Source organism: Lutra lutra, chromosome 13 (genome assembly GCF_902655055.1).
Source record: "Lutra lutra chromosome 13, mLutLut1.2, whole genome shotgun sequence".
NCBI lineage: Eukaryota > Metazoa > Chordata > Mammalia > Carnivora > Mustelidae > Lutra > Lutra lutra.
Genome location: NC_062290.1, coordinates 76,262,020 through 76,288,573, shown reverse-complemented (window position 1 = coordinate 76,288,573; position 26,554 = coordinate 76,262,020). Strand labels below are relative to the sequence as shown.

At 52.9% G+C, this 26,554-nt stretch overlaps 1 protein-coding gene across 9 annotated transcripts in view; it reads left to right on the top strand.

Annotated features, from left to right (window-relative positions):
• Nucleotides 1-26,554, top strand: part of AKNA (AT-hook transcription factor) — a 62,709-nt gene that overhangs the window by 10,115 nt on the left and 26,040 nt on the right. For 6 of the 9 annotated variants that reach the window (XM_047699285.1, XM_047699286.1, XM_047699284.1 and 3 more), the window contains exons 2-12: nucleotides 4,195-4,563; nucleotides 7,522-8,582; nucleotides 10,527-10,601; nucleotides 15,769-15,925; nucleotides 16,637-16,779; nucleotides 19,823-19,882; nucleotides 21,782-21,909; nucleotides 22,374-22,581; nucleotides 24,082-24,236; nucleotides 24,331-24,522; nucleotides 25,352-25,598. In XM_047699285.1, coding sequence (XP_047555241.1) covers nucleotides 4,308-4,563; nucleotides 7,522-8,582; nucleotides 10,527-10,601; nucleotides 15,769-15,925; nucleotides 16,637-16,779; nucleotides 19,823-19,882; nucleotides 21,782-21,909; nucleotides 22,374-22,581; nucleotides 24,082-24,236; nucleotides 24,331-24,522; nucleotides 25,352-25,598 — 2,682 coding nt within the window. In that variant the 5' untranslated portion in view covers nucleotides 4,195-4,307. Of the gene's footprint in view, nucleotides 1-2,040; nucleotides 2,060-4,194; nucleotides 4,564-7,521; nucleotides 8,583-10,526; nucleotides 10,602-15,768; nucleotides 15,926-16,636; nucleotides 16,780-19,822; nucleotides 19,883-21,781; nucleotides 21,910-22,373; nucleotides 22,582-24,081; nucleotides 24,237-24,330; nucleotides 24,523-25,351; nucleotides 25,599-26,554 lie in introns of those variants that run through there. The other 3 variants (XM_047699283.1, XM_047699288.1, XM_047699287.1) reach the window with 3 other exon arrangements.

Sequence of the window (26,554 nt, the reverse complement as noted above, 5' to 3'; positions counted from 1 at the left end):
GCTGCTTGGCTGTGGTTGGCGTAGGACAACCTGAGAGATTGAGCCACAAAAACAGGGGGGCCTCATTTTGGAGCGGCTGAGGGGGGCCAGAGAAGCCCTGTAGGGGGTGGGGGGGTGTAGACCCACTCGGGAACGGGAGAAAGAGACCAGAAGGGACTCGAAGTCCCTTGGGACTGCTGGAGGCAGGGCCAGTGGTGGGGAGAGAGGAGCCATACAAAAGGAGGAGGGAGTGTTCGGTGCTTCCCTGGGGGGCTAGGTTCTTGAAGGCAGGTGGGGACCCTTATCCTAACAGCCCAGTGCCTGGGGGGATTTAGTGCTCACGGGGCTTTTTCGGGTTCAGGCCCCAGTTCATATGGCTAGGGCCTTCACCCAACCCCACTGCCTTTCAGGAGCAGCCGAGCCTTTGACTGCCATTCAAGAGGCCCAGGCCATAGCTGTCAAGTTCCCTTTATACGTTCAGGTTCAGACCTCAGTGCCTTTGCCTGTGCTGTTCCCTCTGCCTGGAATGCCTTTCCCCATTCTTCTCCCCCCAGATCCTCTTTGCCCAGCTTCATGGTTCCTTCATATAACCCTCTGTATTGTTATCCAGCCCCCAGGTTGAAACCTTGGGACACTGTGGCCCATATCAGTATTTCTGACGTCTTCAGAGGGCTTGGCACACAGAGGAAGGTCATAGGTTTTTTAAAATTAATTTGCACGCACTAGGTGTTCAGTATACATCTTGGTGACTCTGTAGTGGGTCCTCAGGATGGAGGAGGGAGTAAACAGCTCTGAAGCTGTTGCCCTTGGGGGTCACGGTCAACCAGGAACCTCAAAGTTCATTCAGCCACCACCCAGCCCACGCTCACGGGGCAGTAACTCCTTGTAGAAGCCAGAGCTGGGGGGCGGTGCTCTCCCCATCTTCCAGTGAGGGGAGGTTCAGCACAGCGGTTGACGAGGAAGCAAGAGCACCAGACCTGGAACCTGGTCTCCACATACTCTGCGACTTCTCTTTCTTGGCCGCAAGGGCGAGGACACAGCGAGGGCGTGTCCTCATCCCAGCCTGAGGATGGGCTGTAATTGGCCCCCGAGTGTGTTGAGTGACCCGCTGACTGGGGGGCTGGGCCCTGGGTTCCCTGGCCCTGAGGGCCATGGCTTGCACAGAAGACAGAGAGGCCCTGCCCCCGGGGGGCTCACAGGTTTCAGGGCCTGGGGAGCATGCGCACAACTCCAGCTGGTGACCGCAGCTGCCTCTGCCGCACACCAAGTTTCAGCGAGGACTGAGTCATCCCAGGAGACAGGATGTTCCTCTTTGTGCACCCAGAGGCCCCTGTGATTGGGCCACCAGCTTTGTGGCATGGCTAGAAAAAAAGCCCTAAAAGTCAAAAAACCACATGCCTCCCCAGCCCCTTCCTCTGTGGAGATTTCAGGAAGAGAAAAGCGGCTCTTAGCACCTCCCACACCTCCCCAAGTAGCAGGGCCCGGAAGGCCTACCCCGCCCTAGAGTGTGGGCCTCACCTGCCGCGTTCACTTAAATGCTGATTCCTGGGCCCTATCCCAGGGCCACTGAGTCTGGCTCTCTTGGGGTCAACCTAGAAATCTGCATTCTTAGGGATTTTTTTTTTTTTTTTAAGGAGTTTATTTATTTGTCAGAGAGAAAGAGCACAAGCAGGGGAGCAGCAGGCAGAGGGAGAAGTAGGCTCCCCACTAAGCAGGGAGCCCAATTTGGGACTCGATCCCAGGACCCTGAGATCATGACCGGAGCTGAAGGCAGGTGCTTTACCAACTGGGTCACCCAGGTGCCCCTTCATTTTTAGAGAATTCTTAAGAACACTCGAGCTACAGGCCCACTGGCAGGGATTCCCGAGAAGGGTGCAGGCCCCCCAGATGGTATGGGAAGCAAGGATTAAAGCTTCTCCTTAAAAGATTTATTATTCCATCTTTTTTAAGAAGTTATCTTGGATATATTTTTCCTAATACCTGTATTTTTTTTCTCATACACCAGCATGAGGATGCATATATTATATAAAGGTATCAGATATCTGTAGAGAGAGGAGATGAGAGTAAATTCAGGTTTCTGGTGAGTGTTGTGACAGAAAATTGGAGATGACTGGCCCAGATGAATAGTTTCCTATCTTGCTCTGTTGCTAACCAGCTGGGTGATCTTGGCCAAGTCACTGTTCCAAGGCCAGGCTTCAGTCTTCTCTTCTGAAAAATACTTTTCCTGCAACCTGCTTCCCCTTTTGGGTTGAGAGCAGGTGGAGAATGTGCAGGCTGGCACAGAGCGGGCACAGCATCTGTGGTAGGGGGCAATTCTGGGGGGGCGGGGAGGAAGACTGGGTGCTGGGGAGGGCATGAGCCACCCCTCCCTTCAGGCCTGCTGCAGGCACAGAAGTTGTGGCCAGAGGCCATGCAATGTGATTCCCTCCCTGTCTCCCCACCCCCGTCCTTGAGAAGGCTGCAGCCTTCGCAGTGATACACTGTTCCCTGGGGAACTTTCCATCCAGAAATAGTTGCCTGCTGACTTTTCTCAACTGTGTAAATCAAGGCCCTCACCAAGGCCCTAAGTGTTCACGAGGCTGCAGGGACACAGACCTATCTGTCCTCCAGGGAGGCCCAGGATTATAGACCACTGTCTCCACAGTATGGAGGGAAGAGCCCGGGCCTGACCCCAGCCTTATCTTGCCCAATGAGTGGCTTTGGGTATGGGCCCGCTGCTGTCTGGGCCTCAGTTTTCCCACCTGCAGAGTCAGGCTTTTGTATGAGCTAACCTGGAGCTTCTGGGAGGGTCCATGCCGCTGCTCCGTGGGCTGGGGGCTTGGGAAGTGTTGGCCATAGCACGGGGCTGGGAAGGAAAGGCGAAGGGAGATGAGAGAGAGTGAAGGAAAAGAGGAAAAGGAAGAGAGGATAGAGGGAAGAAGGTCCCTCTGCAGCCAGACTCCCTCTTCTGGCTCCTTCTCCCCAAGCAGTCAAAAAGAAACTTTTCAGCAGCAGCTCTGGTGTGCTGTCCCGAGGGTGGGATGTGCTGAAGGGGACTGGAGAGGCCCTCCTGGCTCTGGCCACCATCTCTCCTTGCCCACGCTCCGCTGTCAGAGCGGAGTCCTTGTCCCACCCCCACAGCTATGGGGGACACCACTGCTGTGTCGCCCCCTCCCGCCTCCATGGTGCCTTGGACACCCCTGCCTGGACATGCTCTCTCTCTTTTTAAATTTAGGTGAAATTAACATGCCATGAAATTAACGATTTTTAAAGAAACAATTCATTTAGCATATGTATAGTGTTGTACAACCACAATCTGTATCCAGTTCCAAAACATTTGCAGCACCCCACAAGGAAACCTCATACCCATGAAACAGTCACTCCCCATCCCGCCTACCCCAGCCCCTGGGACCTGTCAGCCGGCTCTCCGTCTCGATGGATTTACCTGTTCTGGGTATTTCATAGAAACGGAATCCTACTACAAGTGACCTTCTGTGCCTGGCTTCTTTTCTCCTCTCCTAATGTTGTTCAGGTTTATCCCCGTGGTGGTGAGTCCCAGCCCTTCTTTCCTTTCTGTGGCTGAGCACTGTTAGGTCTCACGTGTATCCCACAGTGTTTATCCATGCATCTGCCCATCCACATTTGGACCATTTCCCCCCTTGGGCTGTTGCAAATAGTGCTGCTCTGAATGTGTGTGTGTGTGAGTGTGTGTTGGTTTGAGTACCTGTTTTCAATTATTCGGAGTGCTGGAATGTTTTCTTCACCCCCATCCCAGTCTGCATTCTTACCCATCGGTGGTTAGGGAAGGCTCCCTGGACTAAGCCTTGCCTGCTTCCTAAGCCTACTGTGCCCCCTCCCACAATGTCCCCATGTGTCCCTGTCGTGCTCACTTTAATTTGTAGTCGCTGCCTGTTTGTCTGCTCCCTCCTGGGCTCTCTGTCCCAGCACCCATGCATGGAGCCTGGGACACAGTGACAATCCCTAGCACACCCCCGGACCCAGAGCTCTTGCCAGGGCCGGCCTCTGGCTCCTAACCCTGTATCTCAAGTAATTGAGCTCCTGGTTTTGCTAAAGAGACTGAAGGTGGTGTGACTTGCCCAAGGTCGCACTGCTTTCGTGGGCTGGAGCCAGCAGGTGCTCCAGGGCTGTTGCATCCCAGTGTTCCTGTTGGTAACCTGCTCGAAGCTGGGCGGGGACTGAAAGAATGATGCTGTCCCTTGATTGTGTCTCCCACAGGCAGCAGGTAGGATGGCCGGAACTGAGAGAAGGTGGCAGTGACTGAGGCGCCCGCAGTGGCAGCTCTGTCTCCTGAAGATGAGGTGGCCCAGGTGAAGCCCAGGCTAGGTCCCATGGCCAGCTCCAGGACGGAGGTGCGCTGGCCCGAGCTGGGCCTGGGGAGGGGGCCCCAGCGGCGGCGCTGGGCCTGGGCTGAAGAGGAAAAGGATGCCAAGGGGAGGGGGGGAAAAGAGGGGGCCTTTCCCAATGCCACCAGCCCCGAGCTCCTGGAAGACTTCCGGCTGGCCCAGCAGTGCCTTCAGCCACTGGAGTGGGACCCGCAGGCTGCTGACAGCCAGGATTCCGAATCGGGAGAGTCTGCGGGAGACGGTGAGACTGATCTCCCCCTACCCCACCCCACAGGGAGCTGAATATCCCACCTTCTGGTGGGAGATGGGGAGTGGAGGGTGTTTTTTTTAAGATTAAAATCCATAAAGCCTATAATTTAAAATTTTGAATGATTTGAATTATATAAGTTGTAATGTTCAATGCAGAAAAATCAGCAAATATGAAAGCAAAAACAGAAAAATTTACTTATTATCCAGATAACTGCTCTTTTCTATGTGCATGTATGCAAATGTAATATGCAAATGGAAATGGAATAGTACTCTACAAACGCTAGGGTAACCTGCTTTTTTTCGCAACTTAATAGACATGAACATCTTCCCAGCTCCTCATCTCTCCCTCCACAAGTCATTCTTTTTTTTTTTTAAAGATTTTATTTATTTATTTGACAGATAGAGATCACAAGTAGGTAGAGAGGCAGGCAGAGAGAGAGGAAGGGAAGCAGGCTCCCTGCTGAGCAAAGAGCCCGATGCGGGACTCGATCCCAGGACCCTGAGATCACGACCTGAGCCGAAGGCAGCGGCTTAACCCACTGAGCCACCCAGGCGCCCCCCCACAAGTCATTCTTAATGCATGCAAGCAATTCCATGGGGTGGATAGTCTGTACTTTGAGGGCCAAACTCTTGCTGTCATAAAAAATGCAGAGATGAATATCGTTAGTACATCTTTGCCCATGTGATGTGCTAATAGCCTTGGTCATTTAAACTGCTTGGTCCCAGGGTTATGTCCATTTTGAAGATCTTCTAAAAATCCCAATTAGCAAATGACAATGGAGCTATGCCGTGTTTTCTAGAATGAGTGTTTCCCTTGCGTGGAGAGCAGCTCAGACTAAATTCCTAATTTTGCCAAGCAGTCCCTTGTCTCTGAATCTCGGTTTGCCCATCTGTGAAACAGGAGCAGCAGTACCACTGAGAATAGCTCGAGCTTGATCGTGTGGTTCCAGTCACACTTAAAACACAGACGTGAAATCCTCCAACTTTGGGTTCTGTGAATGGTGCAGGCCCCGGTGCACGGTGGAGAGAGAAGGCATTAGGCTGGTAGCAGATTGTGACATGACCCAGAGTTCTTTCTGTCAGGTCGGCTTAAAGCAGGACTTGCCTACCACTACCTGCTCAGGAGCCACTTCCAACCCATCAGGGCGAGGTGACTGGCACATGCTGGGAGGAAAGGGCAGAGGCATCTCTTCCTAAGGTCACATGGTAACCCCTTGCTATGACATAATAGCCACTGCCGGCGTCCTTACTGTGTGCCAGGCGCAGGGCTGAGCAGGGTGCAAGCTGTGTCTCCTTCCCTCCTCACCATCTTCTGCCAGGTAGGAGGGACTAGCCTCAGGTCCAAGTTAAGGGTTGTCAGAGAGGTCAGCAACCTGCCCCTGGTCGCCAGAAAGGGATCAGAGGGCTCAAGACTGAATCCAGGGCTCCCTGGCTCCAAAACCTGTTTTCCCCATCGTGCTGCATGACCCCCGCTGCAGAGACTGACTCGCCAGCATGGGTGGGACCTTGGTCGTGAGTCCAGGGTTGCTGTGAGCCGCTGCATGTTCCTGGGCTAGTTACCTAACCTCTGTGCACTGTAAACAAGAGAGACTTGGCTGCAGGAGATTTTAAAGAGTCAGAGGATGTAGAGGTGCTAGGAGAAAGGCTGCAGGGAAGTAGAGAGATACAGGGGTGATGACAAAGGTGTGTCTCATGAAACTTTGGATCTATCCCAGAGGCTGACATAGGTTCTAGGACAAAGTAGGTGCTCAGTAAACATTGACTGCATGAATGATGCTTAGAAGCATGCATGAATGGGTGGGTGGGTAATGGATGGGTAAGTGGGTGGGTGGATGGTTGGATCAATGGGTGAATGGGTGATGGGTGGGTACATGGTTGGAAGCATAGTGAATGGATGGGTGGATGGATATTTTTTGATCATATTGTCCTCCCAGCCTTGCTCTTTTCCTTCTTTCCATTCAGTCAACAAATACTGAGCACCAGCTCTGCAAATACACTAGTAAACAAAAATGGAGGGTATCCTTGCCACCATGGAGATTACAGTGTAGTGGGGGAGACAGATATTAATGAAACAATCATGAAAACAAATGGAGAACTGGAGCTATGATAAGTGTTTCAAAGTAAAGGTATTCAGTTCTATGAAAACCTATACAAGGGAGAATCTGACCTCGTTAGGAGATCAGAGATTTCCCTGATGAGGTCAAGGTTGAGCTAATGCCTGAAGGACAGTTAGGAGTTAACTAGGTAAAGGGAGGGAGAGAGGACCCTGGCAGAGAGATGAGTATGACAAAGCCCTGTGGTTGGAGCAATGTGGAATGGCTAGAGCAGGGAGAGACTGAGGGGGACCGGAGAAAAGAGATGGATTAGGAGAGCTAATGGGGTATGGAGACAGGGGTCTTAGGACCATACTCTGTCCTGGGAACAGGACAATATTGCTGAGTCTTCAGATGGAGGATGAGGATGAGGATTAAGGAGATCATTAGGTGGCTACTGCAATAGTCCAGGCAAGAGAGGATGCTGGCTAGAGCAAAGGTAGTGCAGGATTAAGAGCACTAGGTGAGTCCGAGAGCTCTGTAGGAGGTGATCTTGACAGGATCAGGGGACAGAATGGATTATAGGGTTTGGGTGGGGGTGGGGGGAGTGATGGCCAGGGTGCTGCCCAAGCTTCTGGCTTGTGCAACTGGATGGGATGGTGTTTCCATTTGCTGAGACGGGAAATAGTGAGGGATAGCCAGGTTTGAGGATCAGGTTTGGAGGACTGGAGACAACTAGAGGAGGTGCTAGGTAAGTACTTGGCCATATGGAGGGGGGAGGGGGAGTGGGAATCACTGGGATTCTTGCCATCACTGTAGGATGAGGAAATGAAGGCCCAGAGGGGCGAAGTAACTCTGGGAATGTTACACAGTGAGTCCAGACCTGGTGTATCCTGAGCAGTGACCTGTCTTTCCAGAGTTTGAAGCAGAGAATGTGGACAGCCCAGAAAGTTCCAACTTGCCTCTCAACTGGCTCCCCGAGCAGGATCCTCACCTGGCCATGACTGAAAAGGAGCTGGAGGAAGCCCTTGGAGGTCCTGAGGTGGAGGAAGCTGGAGACAGTTCCCCAAGATTGGAGTATGAGACTGGTCTCAGCTCAGGGGGCAATGGAAACACCAACCCCAGGGCTCTGGGATGGGGTCAGGACATGGGCTGGGTGGCCTCTGGCAAACAAGCCAGTGGAGACAAACATCCAGAACATTCTGAGGACAACCCAACTGTTAACCTCAGCTCTGCAAGGTCCTGGAGCAGTGGGACCGTGAGTCTCGACCACCCCAATGACAGTCTTGATTCTACCTGGGAAGGAGAAACTGATGTCCCCCAGCCCGCTGGCCTGGCAGAAACCTTACCACAAAACTCCAGCCACCACCTCCTAAGCCCAAACACCAGCACTGGAGGAAGTGTTGCTCTGGCAACCCCCACAGAATTCCAAGACTCCTCGGTACCCCAGGCCCAGAGCCTCCAGGGTCCAGCAGATAAGTGGAAAGAAAGTACCAGCCTCTCCTACCCTCAGTTGGGGGACGAAGCCTGGAAACGGACACGGACATCCCCTAAGACACTCCCTTCTCGATTCACTGGCTCTGTCAGCCCCCTGAATCCGCCTAGGTCAGGCCAGCAAGACAGGCTGCCGCCCAGGCAGGGAGCCACTCTGGCTGGCCGTTCATCTTCTGATGCCTCCAAGTATGGGCGGGGGCAGCTGAACTACCCACTCCCTGATTTCTCCAAGGTGGGACCCCGGGTAAGGTTCCCCAAAGATGAGAGCTACCACCCCCCCAAGGCCAGGAACCACAGCAGGCAGCCCCAGGGCCCTGCCAGGCCGCTGATCTTCAAGTCTCCTGCTGAGATCGTGCAGGAGATTCTGCTGAGCAGCGGAGAAACCTGCCCGGCCAAGGACCCACCTGCTACACACCCCATCACCAGGGTACCCCAAGAATTTCAGACACCTGAGCAAGCCACCAAGCTGGTCCATCAGCTCCAGGTAAGCTGGTCCCATGTCCATAGGCATGTCACCAAGGTACTTGGCCCAGGAAGTCTTAGGACTAGGCCAGGAATCCCCTGCTGGTAGAGCAAAGGTTGTACCCAAGCTGGTTCCTAAGCTCTTTGCTCATAAAAAGAGCAGTGCTTACACTCATGCCACAAAGATAATCCGGTGCTTATTTTTAACTTCTGCTGTGAGAAAATCAAATCGTATACATGACAGGAAAATGGTCTAATGAACCCCCGTGTACCTGCCACCCAGCCCCCACCAGCCTTTTTTACCTGTGGCCTCCTCTCTTCCCCCTCTCACCATACTGGAATATTTTGAAACAAATTTCAGGCCTCAAATCATCTTACCTAGAAATATTTTAGTGTGTATGTCTGAAGACTGGCACGCTTTCTGGAACGTGGCGATCCCATCAGCTTATCTAGAAGCCGATACCAGTTCCCTACTATTACTCAGTTTCCAGTCTGTGTTCCGATTGTGTCTCATAAATGGCTTGTTCATTTCATTTGGTTCGAATCATGGTCAAACACGGCTCATCTGTTGCTTGTGATCGATGTGCCTTTATTTTTTTTTTTTTAAAGATTTTTAATCTATTTACATGACAGAGATCGCAAGTAGGCAGAGAAGCAGGCAGAGAGAGAGAGGTGGAAGCAGGTTCCCTGCTGAGCAGAGAGCCCGATGCGATGTGGGGCCCAATCCCAGGACACAGGGATCATGACCTGAGCCAAAGGCAGAGGCTTTAACCCACTGAGCCACCCAGGTGCCCCTCGATGTGCCTTTCAAGTCTCCCCAATCCCACCCCTGTTTTTTTTTTTTCCAAATCTCCTCCTTCCTTTTGGTATATTTGTTGAGGAAACCAGTTCTGTCCTGCAGAGTCCCCCACGTTCTGGAGTTTGCTGACACACCATCTTATCTCTCTCCTATGTTCCACTGTCCTCTCCTTGTCCTGCACGTTGTCCGTCTAGAGCTCGAAGCTTTTGGGGCTTGCAACCCTCTGTCCATGTCCCCTCCAGACCACCGGCTCTATGTGGCTAGGGGCTTTTTTTTTTTTTTTTTTTGGTAAGAGCATGGCACAGGTGTTTCATTCATTCAGGAGGCGCAGGATTCTTGGGATTCTTGCTCATCTCTCATTTGTGATATCTGCAGCCACTGATGGCCATGGCCTTGATCCAGTCCTCCCTTTGGCAGTGACAAAGTGATAGTATCCTAATGCTGTCATTCCTCCTGCATTCACTTGCTGGAGATCTTCTCTAAAGTAAAATTTTCTCTCATTGACTATTTGGTTATCAAGGTCTTGTTCCTATGGGAAACACGGGAGAAACGCTTGAGTCTGTTCTTCTAATTAAGGGTTTTCAGACGTGCCTCTGTCCTCCGACGTCCTTCAGAAGCGGGGGTGCCATTTGATTTTGCCTTTTCCCTGCCGTGACTGGTGTGACGAAGCTGTTCAGTTTAGTTGAGGGCAAGTAGTGACTGAGTAAATGCGATTATGATTCCCAAGTCTTCTACGGGACCCGTGGATGATTCATTCCATCCGCCATTAAAAAGCCACTTAGGAAGCACAGGCTCCGAACATGCGGGGACCAGAGCGGTGGGGAAGACGGATGTGGGCCTCAGCCCCCAGAGGTGACAGACAGCAGGGAATTAGGACAGATGAGCAGGGAGTTGCAGTCCCTGGGATGGGTGATGCATCAAGGTAAACCAGCCCAGAGGCCCTCATCCCTGATGGAAGGTCGGGGAGGTTAGCAGGCTGTCCTACCTCCTCTCCCACTCAGAATTTGGCCATGGTGGTGTGTGTGACATGTGAGCCTGAGGGGTTTTGCTCAGCATCCACCTCTGAGCTCCGACACTCTGAGGAACCCTTGGGGGGCTGGGCTCCTGGGAGGGGTCTCACGGTGAGGGGCGTGGGCGCATGACCCTGTCGCTCTCCCTTTCCTGCAGGAGGACTACCACAAGCTCCTCACCAAGTACGCCGAGGCTGAGAACACCATTGACCAGCTGCGCCTTGGGGCCAAGGTACTGGTTGGGGTAGGGTGGAGGTGGGGGGCCTGGCCCCCAAGAGATGAAACTCCCCCACAGTCTTTGCTCCTGCCTCCTAAGGCCCTGGAGATACAAGAACCCAATCCTTAGTCTACCACAGGGTCCCTCTGTGACCTTGGGCATTGACGTTGCCCTCTCTGGGCTCCATCTTCTTCATCATTGATGAACTTTGATGTCCTTGGATCCTAGAATCCGGGTTTCCAGGATTTTCACCGGGTCTGGGGTCAGACCACTTGGGCTCTGCTCCTGGCTCCATTACTGACCAGCTCCGTGACCCCACACAAGTTTCTTGGGCTCTCTGAACCTCAAGGGAGTAGCCCAGAGTTTCTGCTCAGCTCCTGGAACTTATTTCTCAGGCCTGATCCTTCCAGAATGGTTCATGCTCACTCATGCTCCCCCACAGATTGAATGTCCAGTGTGTAGCAGAGCAAGTGAGGAGGGGGAAATCCATCCACACCCATCCTGCTCAGCCCGCACCCTGCCTGGGGAGGAGGCTGTGAATTCTCACTTGGGACCTTCCCCTTTCTGGGGCTGAGGCAGGAAGTGTGTCCTGTCGCTGCCCCTCGTGGCTTCCTGCTTCCCCTGCCCGCCTCTTGCCTCATCAGGCCACAGTGGAGGAGGGGCTGGGAGCTGAGGGGTGGAGAGGCAGACCTTCCCTCACCCTTGCCTGCTGTCTCAGAGCTCCCACCTGGCCTGTCCCTGTCACGCTCCAGGACCCCTCCCCTGCCACAGGTTAGTCTCAAGCCTCCAGAGGCACTTCTGTGACGTGTGTCTGAGGCAGCCCTGATAAGAAAATGGAGGTCCTGTTCTGGGAGCAGTTCTCCTGAGTCCCCACACCTGTCTGGACGCAGGTAGATCCCTTCCATCCTGGCCGCCTTCAGGCAAAAGGGGGTTAATCAGACCTTCCTCCTGGGAGCTGGTGGGTCCCGCCTGATGTCTTAAGGCTCCTTCTAGCTCCATGAAGCACGGAGCCAGAGGCGGGGTGGAAGGGCAGGGGAGTTGGGGAGACCTAGGTGGGGCATGGTGAGGTGTCCTCCCTGGGGAACCATGTGCACATGGCTGCAGACTCCTAGAAGCTCCGCGGAGAAAGGAACCGGCCATTAAATCCGAACTCGCAGCTCCCCCATCTAACATATTGGGACTTGGGTCCCCAGCAGCAGCAGAGGCTGTCAGAGTTCAAGGCCAGGGGCAGGACCTTGGAGCACCTCCTCCGTCCCTCTTCTCTTTGCTTCCTCCTTTACTCAGTTTAGAGAGTGAGTCTGTGTATGGAATTCGTGTACCAAGCCCTGGCAAATACTTCCAAAGACATGGGGACGATTCTTCTTTTGAATATTATTAATATGAAGGTGTTTATTGGGCGCCCATGTGCACCAGGCACCATGAGGCGTGGGCAGGCGTGGACACCATGGGAGCACAACCCGGTGGGGACCCAAAGTCTCCCCATGGACGGTCACCTTGTCCCGACTGATAACCAGACCCATCTCTTATTTGTGAGAGGAGCTTAGGAGGGAAGGTGGGAGAGGCTGGGAATGGTCCAGTACCAGCTCACCCACTCTGACTTTCTTGAAGAATGACTCCTTAGTTTGGGGGTGCTCCTCAAGAGAATGGTGAGCATGGGTCAGCTAGCCTCTTCCAGAAGCAGGATGATTCTCTCCCGGTCCCCTAGTCTCATGGCTGCCCTGGTGCGGCCATACAGGCAGGGCTTACTGTCCTGGTGGGCTCAAGAGGACATGGAGCCCAGCTGGGGAGGGACTGGCACAGTCCCACCGGGCCTGGGGGGAGGGGTCCTGGCTTCCCGGCTGGGCTTTTCACCCTGTCCCCAGCTCTGTAGACTCTACCCTGAAGACATAGGGAGACCCCGGTGTGGCTTCCTGCTCAGAGCCCTTGCCAGGGAGGCTGGTTGGTGGAGACAGAGAAGTCTTACTGCTCCTTCAGACTAAGCTGGCGGGAGTGGACCCCCCAGGGACCTGCTCAGTGCCACCTCCTATCTGCTCAGAGCCCAAGGGGAAGGGGTGGACCCACGTGGGAGGGAACCAGGCAGGCCAGCAGTGGGTGGGCAGCGATGGGTGGGGAACTGGGGGAAAGGGACTGGCAGGTACTAAGTGGTAAAAAGACCCCAGGCCCCAGGCTAAGTATTACCAGAGTCATCTCGTTTGATCCACACAAGAGAAAACTGAGGCACAGCCAGGCCGTGGTTTGTTCAACCCCTCAGCTGGGAAGGGATTTAAAGTTGGGGATTAAACCTATGTCTGCCTGATTCCAGAGTGGGCGCTCTTCTCCCATGCCTGGGTGGGCAGGATTTGGGATCTTGGGCTGGGCATGTGGCAGAGGCACAGGGACAAGGCAGAATGACGATGTTAATAGTGATGATAACAGCAGTGATACATAGATGTTTACAGAACACTGTCCTGAGTTATTTACCACTGGGGAAACTGAGGCACAGGGCAGATAAGAATATTTGCCCATCGCCCAATCAGCAGGTGCCGGAACTGGGGCTCGGGCCCAGCAGTATGGCTCGTGAGCCCACTATTAACCCCACCTTCTCTAGCAGAACCAGACTAGGCAATGGTCCCTGCAGCAGGGGAGGCTGGCAGGGAGTCCTAAGGCCTGGCCTGGGGACACCCCTGAAACTGGACTGGGGGTAGGGCAGGGAGGTAGGGCTGTTCCTGAGTCCCTGCCAGACTCTCTTCCCTCCCACAGCTCAGGGCCAGAGTTGATGGTGATCTCACTGATTTGCTGCCACACTGTCACCTCCCCCCAGCTGCTGTCCCTGTGCTCAGCTGCAGGGGCATCTGGAGGAGCTGAGGAGACCAGACACTACCCTAGAAAGAGTTGGGGGGGGGGGGTTGACATAAAACTGCCCTTACTAAAATGTGTGTTCCGCTGACCTGGCTGGTCCAGGAGCCCCTGGTGGAGGTGGGGGGCGGGAGCACGGAGGTTAGTCTTCAGCGGAGTGGGGGAAACATCTCCTATTCTCTCTACTCCCCCCTCCCCTCCTTGCCCCATTCATAAAGCACATTAGCATTTTAAAGGCTGTGAGAAACCCATCTGTGCAAAGACTAGTCCATTATTTAACCCCGTGTTTCCCACAGTTGCTGGTCTACTGTTCACTGATTAACCCCCCTGAAGGAGCTAATTCGGCCTCAGGGAGCTCCACAGGACACCCAGGCTTAAAAGGGGTGCCCTGGGGCACTGGGGTGGGAGGTGGCTGTGTCCAGAGACAGATCCGGAGAGGGCGGGCCCCTGAGCAACTTCAAATTACCCACACTCACCCCCAGCTCCACCTTCCCAGGCCTCTGCAAGGGCTTTTGGCCCCTCTGCTGAAATGGTTCCCGTTCCTGTTTCTCCCCAGGTTGGGCCTGGGTAGGCTGGACCCGAAGCTGGGGGAGGGGCAGGGTGGGGTCCTGGGCCGTCCCCAGATTTGGGTCACCCTGGGAGGAAAGGGGTGCTAGTGGGAAAGCCCCCACAGGCGGGTCTGAGCAGATGGCAGAGAGGATTATTAAAATCCAGCTTTGTTCTCATCAGATGCTGGGTCTGAAGGAGGGGGAGGCAATGGGGGCAGGCTGTGCTGGGCTATTGTCCCTCACTTTGGAGTAGATTTTTGTGCCACAGCCAGGACGTGAAGAGCAGCTTAAGCAGGGAGAGGCTGCCTGCCTGGGGGCTAGGGAGCTCCGTGTATCAGGCGTGTACCCTAAACTGCCCACGCCTGACCCTGGGGCAGCAGGGAGCAGTAAGACCAGCTGGGAGGCACTGAGGCACCACAGGGGAAGAGCTTTTCCAGGGACCTGCCTCCATGATGGCCCCATAAATGATAATCGTGATGATAATGGAGAGAATGATGGTGGTGGTGGTGGTGATGGTAATGATGGTGATGGTGATGATGGTGGTGATTGTGGTGATGGGGATAATGACAGTCATAGTAGTGATGATAGTTATGATGGTGATAATGGTGGTGGTGATGCTGATGCTGATGCTGGTGGTGATGCTGGTGATGGTGATGGTGGGTGGGGATGATGGTGATGACATTGGTGATGATGGTGGTGATGGTGGTGACAATAGTGATGATGGTGGTAATGATGCTGATGGTAATGATGGTGGTAATGATGCTGACGGTGATGAAGGTGGTGGTGGTGATGGTGATGTGTAATGATGGGAACAGCAGTCATAATGGTGAGGACAAATATGAGGGTAGTGGCTTCTGGTTATTGAGCAGTCACTCTGCGCAAAGTTAGAAGTCTGTTAAATCGCCTGTTGTAGGACTCAGAGTGGCCAGTGGCAAAGCCCACAGGTGAATATTTTCAGCTTTGTGGGCCATACAGTCTCTGTGGTAGTGACTCACGGCCACTGTGGTAGCATGAAAGGCCCTAGATGACACATAAGCAAGCACAGCTGTGTCCGCTAGAACGTAATTCACCAAAACAGACCGTAGCTGCCCAGCCCTGCACTGGCCCACCATCCGTCCCTGGGTCTCCTCTGATCTTGTGCTTCACACGGACCTGCTTGGCCGTCGGCCCGATTCCAGACTTCTCCCTCACGCACTGGGCTGTTTACCATGTGAAATCCTCAGATGACGGACCTGCTATGGCTGGGAGAGGAGCTCATGCACCTGTTGGATTACTCACTCATTCAGACAGTCATCAATTGTCATTATTATCAATGGGATACTTATGATTAAAAACGTTTTTATTAATAATATATAATTGTAATATACTTGCTAAATGTGAAATACCATATTAATTATAATTGCAGTTACATTGTAAATTATGGTAACAAATATTAGTAAAAATGATTAATCTGGGAAACCAGAGTCTTTAGGGTCATGGCAGGGTTATAGTCTCAGCCCAAGGATTTCCAGCTGGAGATTTTGAGTGAGTTAACCAGAGTCTCAGTTTCCTCTTCTGTAAAATGGAGATGATAGTCCCTGCCCGGCTTCCCCTTCAGGACTGCCATGAACAGAGGATGGAAGGGCCTGTAAGTCCTTGGCCCCGTGTTTGGCCCCCACCCAAGGGCTCCACTAAAGGTAGCAGTAATTATTACAAGGCACGTTTGTGAGTGCCTAGTGATGGTATGAATGGAGGGAGGCCTGTTGAGGAGTTTGCCCCAACCCTGACTTGGCTCTGCTCATGCCTCCCCTCCTGGACAGGTAAACCTGTACTCGGACCCGCCCCAGCCCAGCCACAGCATCCACACAGGGACGGTGCCCCAAGGGACCAAGGTCTTGTCCTTCACCATCCCACAACCCCACTCTGTGCTGCGGTGGTCGGGCCCTGCCGAAGCCCCACAGACCCCTGGGGCCTCAGGTGAGTGTGGGAGATGCAGTGGGGCTGGAGGGCCTTCTGCCTGTGATTCTGCTCTGGGGGCACTTGGTTCCCCTTGGAGTGACACTGGCTTCAGGTCAGGCCAGGGAGGGAGGCAAGACCCTTCTCTGGGACCTTTGACTTGAAGAGGTCAGATGCAGATGAGGGAAGTGTCTTGCCTAGAGCCAGAGCAGCCTGGGGAAAGCTCTGCTCTGCACTTGGCATTGGGTGATCTTGAATCCACTGCTGCACAGAGAGCCCTGTCGCTCTGGAGCCCACGTGGGGGCTGGGCTCTGTGCCAAGGCTTGCCATGCATGATCCCAGTTAATCTTCACATCGGCCCCACTGAGAGTCAAGGAGACCAAGGCTCAGAGAGGCGAGGTCATGCTGAAGGTCACACTGCCACAGCAGGAAGGGGATGGTGGGGATGTGAACCGGTGTCTGTCTGAGTTAGAGCCTGAACCACTGACTGGGAAACCAGAGGCCTGTCTGGGCCCCAGCTGTGAGATCTAGGGCAGATCCAGACCTCGTTCTTCCCCCGTACCTGGGACTACACTGCCCTCCCGCATCCTAGAACCCCTGTGAGGACAGTGTGATCACGAGATGATGATTGGAGCTAGATGATGGCGGGTGTGGTTCTGAGGTTGGCTGTGAGTCCCTCTGGTCCAGGAGGGACTGTTCTGGGCCCCAGCATTGAGTGGTTGTGCATTCCAGGGTGGCCATCTGCTCAAGGAGACCTGAGCCCGTCCTCGTCTGCCCCAGCGTGGCTTCTGGAGAACCCAGGCATCACCCAGGACCAGCCCTCAGCAGAGCAGACCCAGGAGTTGGCCTCTCAGGCCCGCCGGTTCATGGACAAGGTGAGGGGGATCTCCAGCTTTGCCCATGGGAAACACAACTCACATGGAGAAAGCAGGGTGTCTGCCTGTTTGAGTGAGAAGCTCTCCACAGGGCTCCCTTGTTCCTGCCCTGGGGGCAGTAAATGGGCCATCCCCAAAACGTGCGCCTCTCCCGGCACTTGGAGACCACTTGGGCTAGAGCCCTGTTCTTGTCACTCAGCACTGGGTTCCCTCCCGTTTTTTGGTGTCAGGTCTCATCACACTCCCTCCAGTTGTGCTTGAAAGTATCTCTTGGGTCCCCCTCCCAGGGGAGACTTTGAGCCCTTCTAGGATTCTGGAAGGATAGCAGAACTCCACTCTACCTGTTCCTCTTCAGGATAAATGTTCCTGCTTTCTTAGTTCATTCATTACAGACATCCATTCTCAGTCTCTTCTCAAAGGGCCTTTATATTTTCACCAAAGAGTCCCAAGTAACTGAGTTGTTTGTAGCACTATTTATAACAGTACACTTGGCCTTCTGCCCAAAGGGCTTTAAAGTGGCTGAGAAAATACTTGTATTATAACCAACTCCTGAAGATGAAAGTAAGGAAACTGGGGGCAAAGAGAAAGTAAGGGTAGAAAGAACCAGAGGGAACTTAGTGTAAAATTAATAAACTAAATGTCCATTTGGACGCTGAATGCTTTAACAGGTCTATGTTTGGCTTTGAGATTCCTGGCTGTCAATGCAAAAAGGGAAATGCAACAGTTACTTATATTGCCATGTCCATAAAATAATTCCTTCAGAGTAATATCACCATGCCTTTATTTATTTATCTATTTAGTTAGTTAGTTAGTTAGTTAGTTTTGTAAGTGTTTTACTGGGAAGATAGAATTCACATGTCACACAATTTACACCTTTAAAGGTAATGCTTCGATGGGTTTTATTATATTCACAGTTATACAGCCGTCCCCGTGGTCATCTTTGGAATATGTTCAGCACCCAGTAAGAGCCTGCAGGTCCATGAAGGGGTCGCTCCCCATTCCCCCGGCCCCTGCCCCTGGGAGCTGCTCACCTACTTTCTGTCTCCATGGGTTTGCCTCTTCTGGACATGTCATATAAATAGAGTCCTATAGGGGCGCCTGGGTGGCTCAGTGGGTTAAGCCGCTGCCTTCGGCTCAGGTCATGATCTCAGGGTCCTGGGATCGAGGCCGCATCGGGCTCTCTGCTCAGCAGGGAGCCTGCTTCCCTCTCTCTCTCTCTCTCTGCCTGCCTCTCTGCCTACTTGTGATCTCTCTCTGTCGAATAAATAAATAAAATCTTTAAAAAAAAAAATAGAGTCCTATAATAATCATCCTTTTGTGTCTGGCTTCTTTCCCTGAGCAGAATGTCTTCACACATGTATGGCAGTGACATGAGAAAGCACTTCATCCTGTGTAATCACCATCATTCTGAGTCCCATCCCTAGAGGGATGTGGCTTCTTGTCCTGTGTGTGATAAAGCAAAGCCAAGGCCAGCACACTGAGCAGGAGCGGGGTCACCCGCATTGTTTGAACGAGAGCCACAGGTCAGGTGGCTCCTGAGTACTTGACCTCTGGCCGGTCCAAACTGAGATGTTCTATCGGTGGAAAGCGATGGATCTCAAAGACTTAATGCAACAAGAGAATATAAAATACCTCATTAGTAATTTTCTGCATTGATTACATGTCACAATAATGGTTTAGGATCATAAAATATATTATTTTATTAATTTACCTGTTCTTTTTTTTACATTTTAAATATGGCTACTATAAAATTTTATTTTATTGAAAATTTTAAATTACATATGTACCTTGCATTGCATTTCTATTTTATATAGAGAAATTATGTAACATCATTGTATTATATAGATTTCTAAATTAGGGCTCCTGAGTGACTCAGCCATTAAGCCTCTTCCTTCGGCTCAGGTTATGATCCCAGGTCCGGGGATCGAGCCCCAAATCAGGCTCCCTGTTCATTGGGAAGCCTGCTTCTCCCTCTTGCACTCCCCCTGCTTGTGTTCCCTCTTTCGCTGTGTGTGTATGTGTGTGTCTCTCTGTCAAATAAGTAAATAAAATCTTAAAAAAATAAATATCTATATTATAATTTTGCACTAACCTAAAGCTTTCCTAGAAATCCCAGAAAGCCCCAAATCGCCTTTGCCCTTTCTTTCCTAGTGAAAAATTTTTTGGTAACGATAATAGAGGCCCAAGGTAAAGTCCCTCACATGGTACAGAGGACATATGCAGTGAAAAGTCTGTTTTTCTGTACTTGCCCTTCTGTTTTGTGCAAAAATGTTCAACACACACATGCGTGTTTATAGAAATGGTCACTTAAGTATGTATGCTATGCTGTACCCTGACTTTTTAAATATCCCGAAGTTGACTCTTTCTGGGTAGGCAATGAATTCACTTTGTTCAAAGTTCAAAAGATGCATATAGGAAAAATGCTTCCTGCCATCCCTGTCCCCCACCCCGTCCCCGCCACCCAGTTCTCTGCCCCAGAAGCAATGAATGGTTTCAGTTTCTTGCATCCTTCTAGAGGTCGTCTAGAATATACAGGCAAATGTGTTTATATTTTTCCTTTTTTATTCTCTCGATAGTTTATACAAATGGTAGCATATTAAAAAGACTGGCCTGTCCCTTGATTTGACACTGAAAAGTAGGTCTTCCCTTACAGAGGAGCAGGTGCACATATCCTTCCTCTTCTTGATAGCTGCGTACTATTCCATGCATGGGCTTTTTAGATGGTTTCCCATTGCCCCCCCGTTATGCTGTAGTGAACACTCCTGTCACATAGGCCTTCATGCACATGAGTGAGTGTGCTTTGCTCTGGATAAATTCTGGGAGGCTCCACTTTGATATTTTCAAAGGCTGCCAGGGCCGAGGCCCATGGTGGAGTCAGTGACTGGCATCCGCCTTCCCGTGCTTGGCAGAAAACCCACATCCTGAGGCGGGCCCCAGTTCCTGGTGCCAGTGTATAAATGTGACTAAGTGTGGGGGGGCCTGTGGGACCCATCTTCCAGGGTCTGGACTAACGGAGTGTGTTTCCTGTCCTTCCAACATCCAGGTGGAGTCCTTTGCAGGACTGATACAGGCGGGACGGCTGACGGCCCAGGACCAACTCAAGGTACCACCCACTGCAGGAGACTTCGTCTCCCACAGCCGAGTCTCTGAAGCCTCGTCTGCCACAGGACAGGCCAGAGAATCCCAGACTCACTGTCTCCTTTGAGAGCAGATAGCCGCTGCCTAGCCTGCCAGGATCACGATCATGATAGCACAGGATTCCCGCTCCTTAGCCATGATGATGGTGTGCCAGGCACTGTGGTGAGCCTCGGATACACATGGCTTCATTTTCTCATAGAAAGCCGGTAAGGCAGTTAGAGTCATCACCCCCATTTAACCGGAATGGAATGGAGAAGGCCACACAGCTAGTAGGCAGCAGAGCCCAGACCCAGGTCCGTCTGACTCCCAAGGCCAAGGTGGTCCTCACTGGCCTGTACTGCTTCCCACTGACAATGCGGCTTCTCAGCCACCAGCAGCAGACTTTCTCTTTATTACCTTTCTTATCAAAGTAATTGCCCAATATTAGAAAACCAAGGGGGAAAGGGGAGAAGCGCCTTCTTCTAACCATTATTGGCTTCCTTCCTTTGGACTTTGGTATTTCTAGATAAACTGTAGTCATGTATAAAATCTAGATTTCTGCTGCCTCAGCCAGGGTCCTGGGAAGGAGCAGGGGAGCTCTCAGAGCTGGGAGTGAGGGGGTCGATATAGGGCTGTGAGCAGGACTGTGGGCAGCGTCCGGGGATCTGTCAAGGAACAGGGAAGCCCGAGGACTAGCTGTTCTCTCCCATGGGGGCTGCACAGACCCATGGGGAGCCAGCAGGTGGGGAGGCCAGCTGTCAATGGAGGCACAGAGCCGGGTGGAGAGAAGAACTCAGATGGGATGGAGAGGGGCAAATGCAACACACTTGGTTTGTGTAAAAAAAAAAAAAAAATACTGTATTTTCACTGTGTTATTACTATGTTCCCAATGACTGTGTTAGCCTGTAGACATCATCTGTTTTCCAATTGCAAAATGTGTGCTATGTGTTATATTATCTCATTGAAAGGATGACCAAGGACCTTGAACATCAAAAACCATTCCCTTTCTTCCCCTCTATCTTCATTCCCCCATATCGTAGGAGGTCAGGAGCTGTTGGAAGATCATCCTTGCCCAGGAACTAGACTCTAGGTTGCCCTTGAACTCAGTCTGCCATCTGCATAGAATGAGTGGGATGGGGATGATAATAAGGCAGGGATGATGATCCGACCTCCCACGGTTTTAGCCGTCTGTGAGCTATCACCGCATTTGCTATGGAGGCCTAGCGTCACTGCTAGACCCATGAGCTCTAGAGCTAGAGGACCCGGGTTCAAATCCCGATTCCACCTTGCTCGCTCACTGTGTGACCTTTACTAACTTCAGTAACCTCTCTGTGCCTCAGTTCCTCCTCTTTAAATGAAGATGATAAATGACCCCTCTTGTTAGGATTATGTTGGAAATTAAATGAATAATGCACAGCGATTCATCATTAGCTCCTGTTTTCCCTGGTATGATGGTGATAAGATCATCTGTCATGCTAGTCTATGAGGATTTGGGAACAGAGTGACTCATGTTCCCAGATCCGCAGTTTTGAGAAGAAGCCTGAGGATCCATGGTCTCTCAAGAACTAGGTCCTTATGGGGACAGCATGATGGCACATCTGACACCAGGAGCTTCAGGGAACATCAGAGCTCTAGCAGCTCTTCCCAGGAGAGACTGATGCTCCCTGGAGTTGGTCCCAAGACTCTAAGCCGTGCTCTGTCTTGCTAATCTGATGGCAGAGAGCTAGACCACAGTCCTAACCCTAGCCTTCCAGCAACTTGGAGGCCCAGAGGATGGGTCTCCATCCATCCCCAGCCCCGCCGTGAGCTGTCTCCTCCGCTGCATTGCAGGGTCAGAGCCCAGGGGGCCTGGGCGCTCAGTCCTCTCGGTCTGGTCTGGTCACAGGTGTTCCAGCGCCTAAAGGCTGCCCACACAGCCCTGGAAGAGGAGTACCTGAAGGCCTGCAGGGAGCAGCCGCTGGCCCAGCAGCTTGCCGGATCCCAGGGGATGCCTGGAAAATTCGATCCTGGCAGGTACATGCTGGGGAGGGAGGCCCCTGGTTCCCTTGGTCGCCAGGAAGGGCACATTTCAATCTCATACATACATCCCCTACAAGCACAGGGAGAAATCCTACCCGGGTTAGCATCATATCCAGGTGGGGGAACGCCTGAAGGCTAAGACCTGTGTCCTTTTGGACTCACTGCAGTGAGACATGACCTTGGATATGAAACCTGAAAGCACTCATCAGAGTGGGGAGGCCGGAGGGGGAAGGGATTGACTCAAGGTCCCAAAGGCTGCTGGTGGCAGAGGCCTCCTGGTTTCCAGTGGAGTCCCTTTTCACCTTATTTTGTCGAGTTCTCCACTTCATTCAAATTAGGATGCTGAATGGACCCTCCGTGGGCATTCTCTGGGGTCTGTGCTCTGAAACACGCCCTCCCAGCCCTGCCCAATGTGGCTGCTGTAACAGGCTCCTGGTGCTGGTGTCCGCCCTTTGCAGGGAGCTTGAAGAGGAGATATTCCAGCTGGGAATTCGCCTGGAAGAGCTGAAGGACCACATGGACCAGAACCAGCAGGAGCCTGGGCGAGTCGGGTCAGACTCCCCTCCGGACAGCCTCCCAGCCTCGCCCTCCCCGTGCCAACCAGCAGGCCTGCCTTCTCCTTCAGGACAAGCCCCCACTGCCACCGTCCAGACCCTCTGCCCTCAGGTACCTCTGTGCCCAGCTGTACTGGCCCATCCCTTCCTCCTCTTCTCCATTAATTGACTTCTTCCCTACATACTTGCAAAGTAGGCACCAAATGCCAGTGGCCCCGGTACATGATGAAAATTCAGTGAGAAACAAACAGAAATGGGTGCCCTCTACCCTCATGGAGTTTTCTGTCTAGCGGGACTAATTCTGTTTTGTTCAGGGCTCCAAAGAAGAATTATGGGGCTCCAGGGGAGGTAACAGGGTAACATGACTGAGGTTATAGGGCAGGAGAAACTCTCCTTGAGGAAGAAATGTTTTAATGGGATCTGAAGGTGGGTGGGAATTCCTTCATGCAGAAGAAGAGAAGTCATGCATCTGGGGAAACAGCCCGTGCAGAGGTCCTGTGGTTAGAGTATGGAATGTGAAGAGGCAGTTGTCTGAGAGCTGTGGCTAGAGAGGCAGTCAGGGGACCCATGATGTCAGGGCTAAAGGCTTGGCCCTAAAACTCTTGGGGGTTTTTCAGCAAGTGGTGTTAAAAGAGGGTGTGCAGATAGGTGGGGCAGGAGGCAGGGCAGTTGGAGAGATGCGTGGACCTGACAGAGGCATAGAAGACCCATTTGCCTGGACATGCCATGGGAGTGAGGGGAAGGGCGGGGGAGAGCGTGGTTTCCAGCGTCCCAGGGGACTGATCACCCCAGGGGACTATTCACAGATCAGGAGACACTAGACAAGGGCCCTGCACAGAAGGCACTTTGTAGAAGTCTCTCCGGAGGGCCAACATCACAAGCCCCTGGGAGATACCACTGTTTGCATGGCATGTAGTTGAGCAGAGTGAGGGGATGGCAGGGGAGTCTCTAGACCTTGCTGCCCTTGCTGCACAGGCGTGTGTGTTGGGGACGGAGCAGGAGAAAGGACAGCGTGGCAGGTGAGGTGGGGGCTGCCAGAGGGTGAAGTGCTTTTGAGATACCCGTGATGGGGGGAGCTCTTGGCGGCTCAGGGATGTGGGGGAAGCTCTCCCACTGGGGAAAGCTCCCCTCAGTGCTGCCTCGTGCACCAGTGGATGAAAACCCGAGTGTGTCCTCTTCAGGGGTTCCCATACTCCCACCCGGGAGGTGTTTTGGGGGTTCAGTGTCCATATTGGAATGGAGCTGGCCGGGAGAGATGCTTCTGGCAGGAAATCTGGGCTCAAATCTCAGCTCTGTCCTCGCTTCTGTTGGAAGTTTGGGCAAATCATTTGAGCCTCAGTTTCCTGTCTGTGAAATGGGCAGTGATAGCCATCTCTGCTGGGCTTACCGAGAAGTGCCGCCTGAGTGGAGCCTGGTGGGGAGTAGGTGTCAGTGAACGGTGTCAGTGCTAAAGATTGCCCCATCCGCTCCCTGCGCTCTGCCCACAAAGGAAAGGGTGACATGATTTTTGAGGCTCAGCTATTACTTTTCAGCCCCCAACATGAGCCTTGTAGAAGGTAGGTCACTGAGTAGTGTCTGTTATCTGCTGAATGTCTGTCTCTTCACTGCCCAGCCTACCGCCACCAGCAGCATGGGCCCCTATGCTTCAACCATGAACGTGGAGCTTAGCCCTGCGAGCAGTGAGGGGAACAGGCCCTTGGGCCTTTTGGCCCCACTCAGGCATGAGGAGCTGGAGGTGGAGCAGGGTCTCCATGGCCTCCTGGAGCGGTGAGTACCAGGAGGGGGGCCAGGGCATCCGGCCCCACGACGGAATGGTGCCTGGCCTTGCTGGGCAGAAGTCATGCTCCTCTGGGTTTCACAGGTATCTCAGCACGACGTCCCTCCCAGAAGCCGTGAGGATAGAGGACGAGGACGAGGAGGAGGAGGAGGACGGGCAAGGCCATAGAGTGGAAGTTGATGGGCCAGCTCCAGCTCTAGGAAACTCCAAGGCCACCAGGATCCCCATAAGGCGGCTCCAAGCCCTGGACAAACGACGTCACGGGGCCCCTGTCACGTATGTCTGTGAACCCCCGTCTTGTCCCTGAAACCAACTCTGGAACCACGGGCGTGGCCATGGTGCTAGAAAGCGAGCGGCTCATCACGGCTTAGCCATGTCTTTCCTGACCTGTTTCTTGCTTCTCCCCAAGCTGTGGGACGGATACACCACCCAGAACACGAGCGGGGACTTGGGGTGGGGCGGACACGGTTTCTGGTAGGACAGAGGCTGCAATAGGTACTGTCCCTCTCCTTCTCAGTCTCACACCTTCCAGATTTGTCCGGGAGGCTTCAGAGCCATTCTCTCTTCAGTGCCTCTCTTGATCTTCTTTTAAGAAGAAGGAGAGAAAGAAGGAGACAGAACCCGTGAGCAGGCCCCAGGCCTAGAGCCTTGGGCAGACGACAGACTTTGTCAAGAATAGAATAATACTGTTTTTGTGTGTCTTCTTTTTATGGCTAAAGTTAGTTTGTTTTTGTCACATTAAATACTGATCTTCCGTTTCTAATGATGACATAAGCCTTTTAGGAGATTGAAGTTTCTGGAAGGGGCTGAGGTAGGGAAGATAGAAGGCGGGTTCCCGGAGCCTGTGAAATGATACTGTAGCTCATTTGTTTCCACACTGTTGCCTCTGTGGTGCATTGGGTGGGATTTGCTGGCCATCCCCATTGGACATAGGAGAAAAGTAAAGTTCAGAGAGGGGTGGTGCCCTGCCCAAGGTCACACAGCTAGAAGATGACAACAACCAGGGTGGGCAGCTGGGGGCGTCTGGCTCCAGAGCTTGTGTCCTGGGCTTTGTGGCTCCCAGGACAGGGCTCAGAGTTGGTGTGTCTCTCCTCCTCCCCACCAGGGAGACAGCGGAACAGATAGGGTCTGCGAAGCCGGCAGGCATCCATGCATCCGCGGCCAGAAATGGGCACCTACAGGGCTCAGGCAAAGCCATGGCAGCTTCTCCAGGCCCGAGCAGGCCGCCTCACCCTCAGGGCACCAAGACCGCGGGATCGCACCGGAGCAGTCTGACCAGCTTAGAGGGAAGCGGCATCTCTGAGCACCTTCCACAGAAGTCTCTGCGCCAAGCTGGGGGGTCCCCTCCAGAGGTAAGCATGTCCATGGGGCATGGATCTCCCAGAGATTTCTGCCCCCGTGCCCCCTTTGCTCACACCCTTCCAGCATGCCTGCTCTTTCCGTCCCTGCCAGTTACAGCTCTGCCCAACATCCAGGGCTTATGCCCCGTCACTTCCCCTACCCCTGCCTCCCTGCCAGGAACTCTTGCTTGTCCTCCGAGAGCTTGGAGCCCATTGTCTGTATTTCTCTGAGCCTGCTGAGCACAGATCGGGGGGAGTCCTTGACTCCGTGGCCTATTGGTGACATTAAACCAGCAATTTTTAAACTGTCGCAGGAGTCACAGATCCCTATGGAAATGTCACTTACGCTATGGTTCCTCCCATAGAATAGTGCATATAGATAGCTGTACACACACACACACACACACACACACACACACACACACACATACACGCACGCATGCACACCTACAGTCATGGCCTCGTCATAAGAAATCTGCAGTAGACCATGAATTCGTTGAGGGCAGGCACCTGTGTCGCCTATTTGCTTTCCCCATGATTCCATTAGACCTGGTATCGACGAGGGGTGCACAGTGGATGAGTTTTATTCTCCCGAGTCATTGGCCCGGGGCATTTCTGCAGTCAGACAGGACCATGGCGTTGCACGCCCCAGCCAGAAGACATGTGAAAGTGCGAATCCCATCTCCAGGATGAGAAGGCTTTCTCCTTCCCTTCTTCCTCAGTTTAGGATAGCTGCCACAGGATCTCTGCTGAGGGCCTCAGGGAAGCAGGACTCGCTCAGGGTAGCGGCAGGGAGTCCCTGCTGTTGGCCTGGTGCTGGTCCCCAGCGCCTGAGGACGCTCACACACCGGGCCTGGCTGCCTGGAGCTGGGCCAGCCTCCCAGCCTGTGAGCCTCTGGAATGTGAGGCCCAGGCCAGGACCGGGGAAGGGCTTCCCAGCTTGACTCAAACACATTGCTCAGACTTAA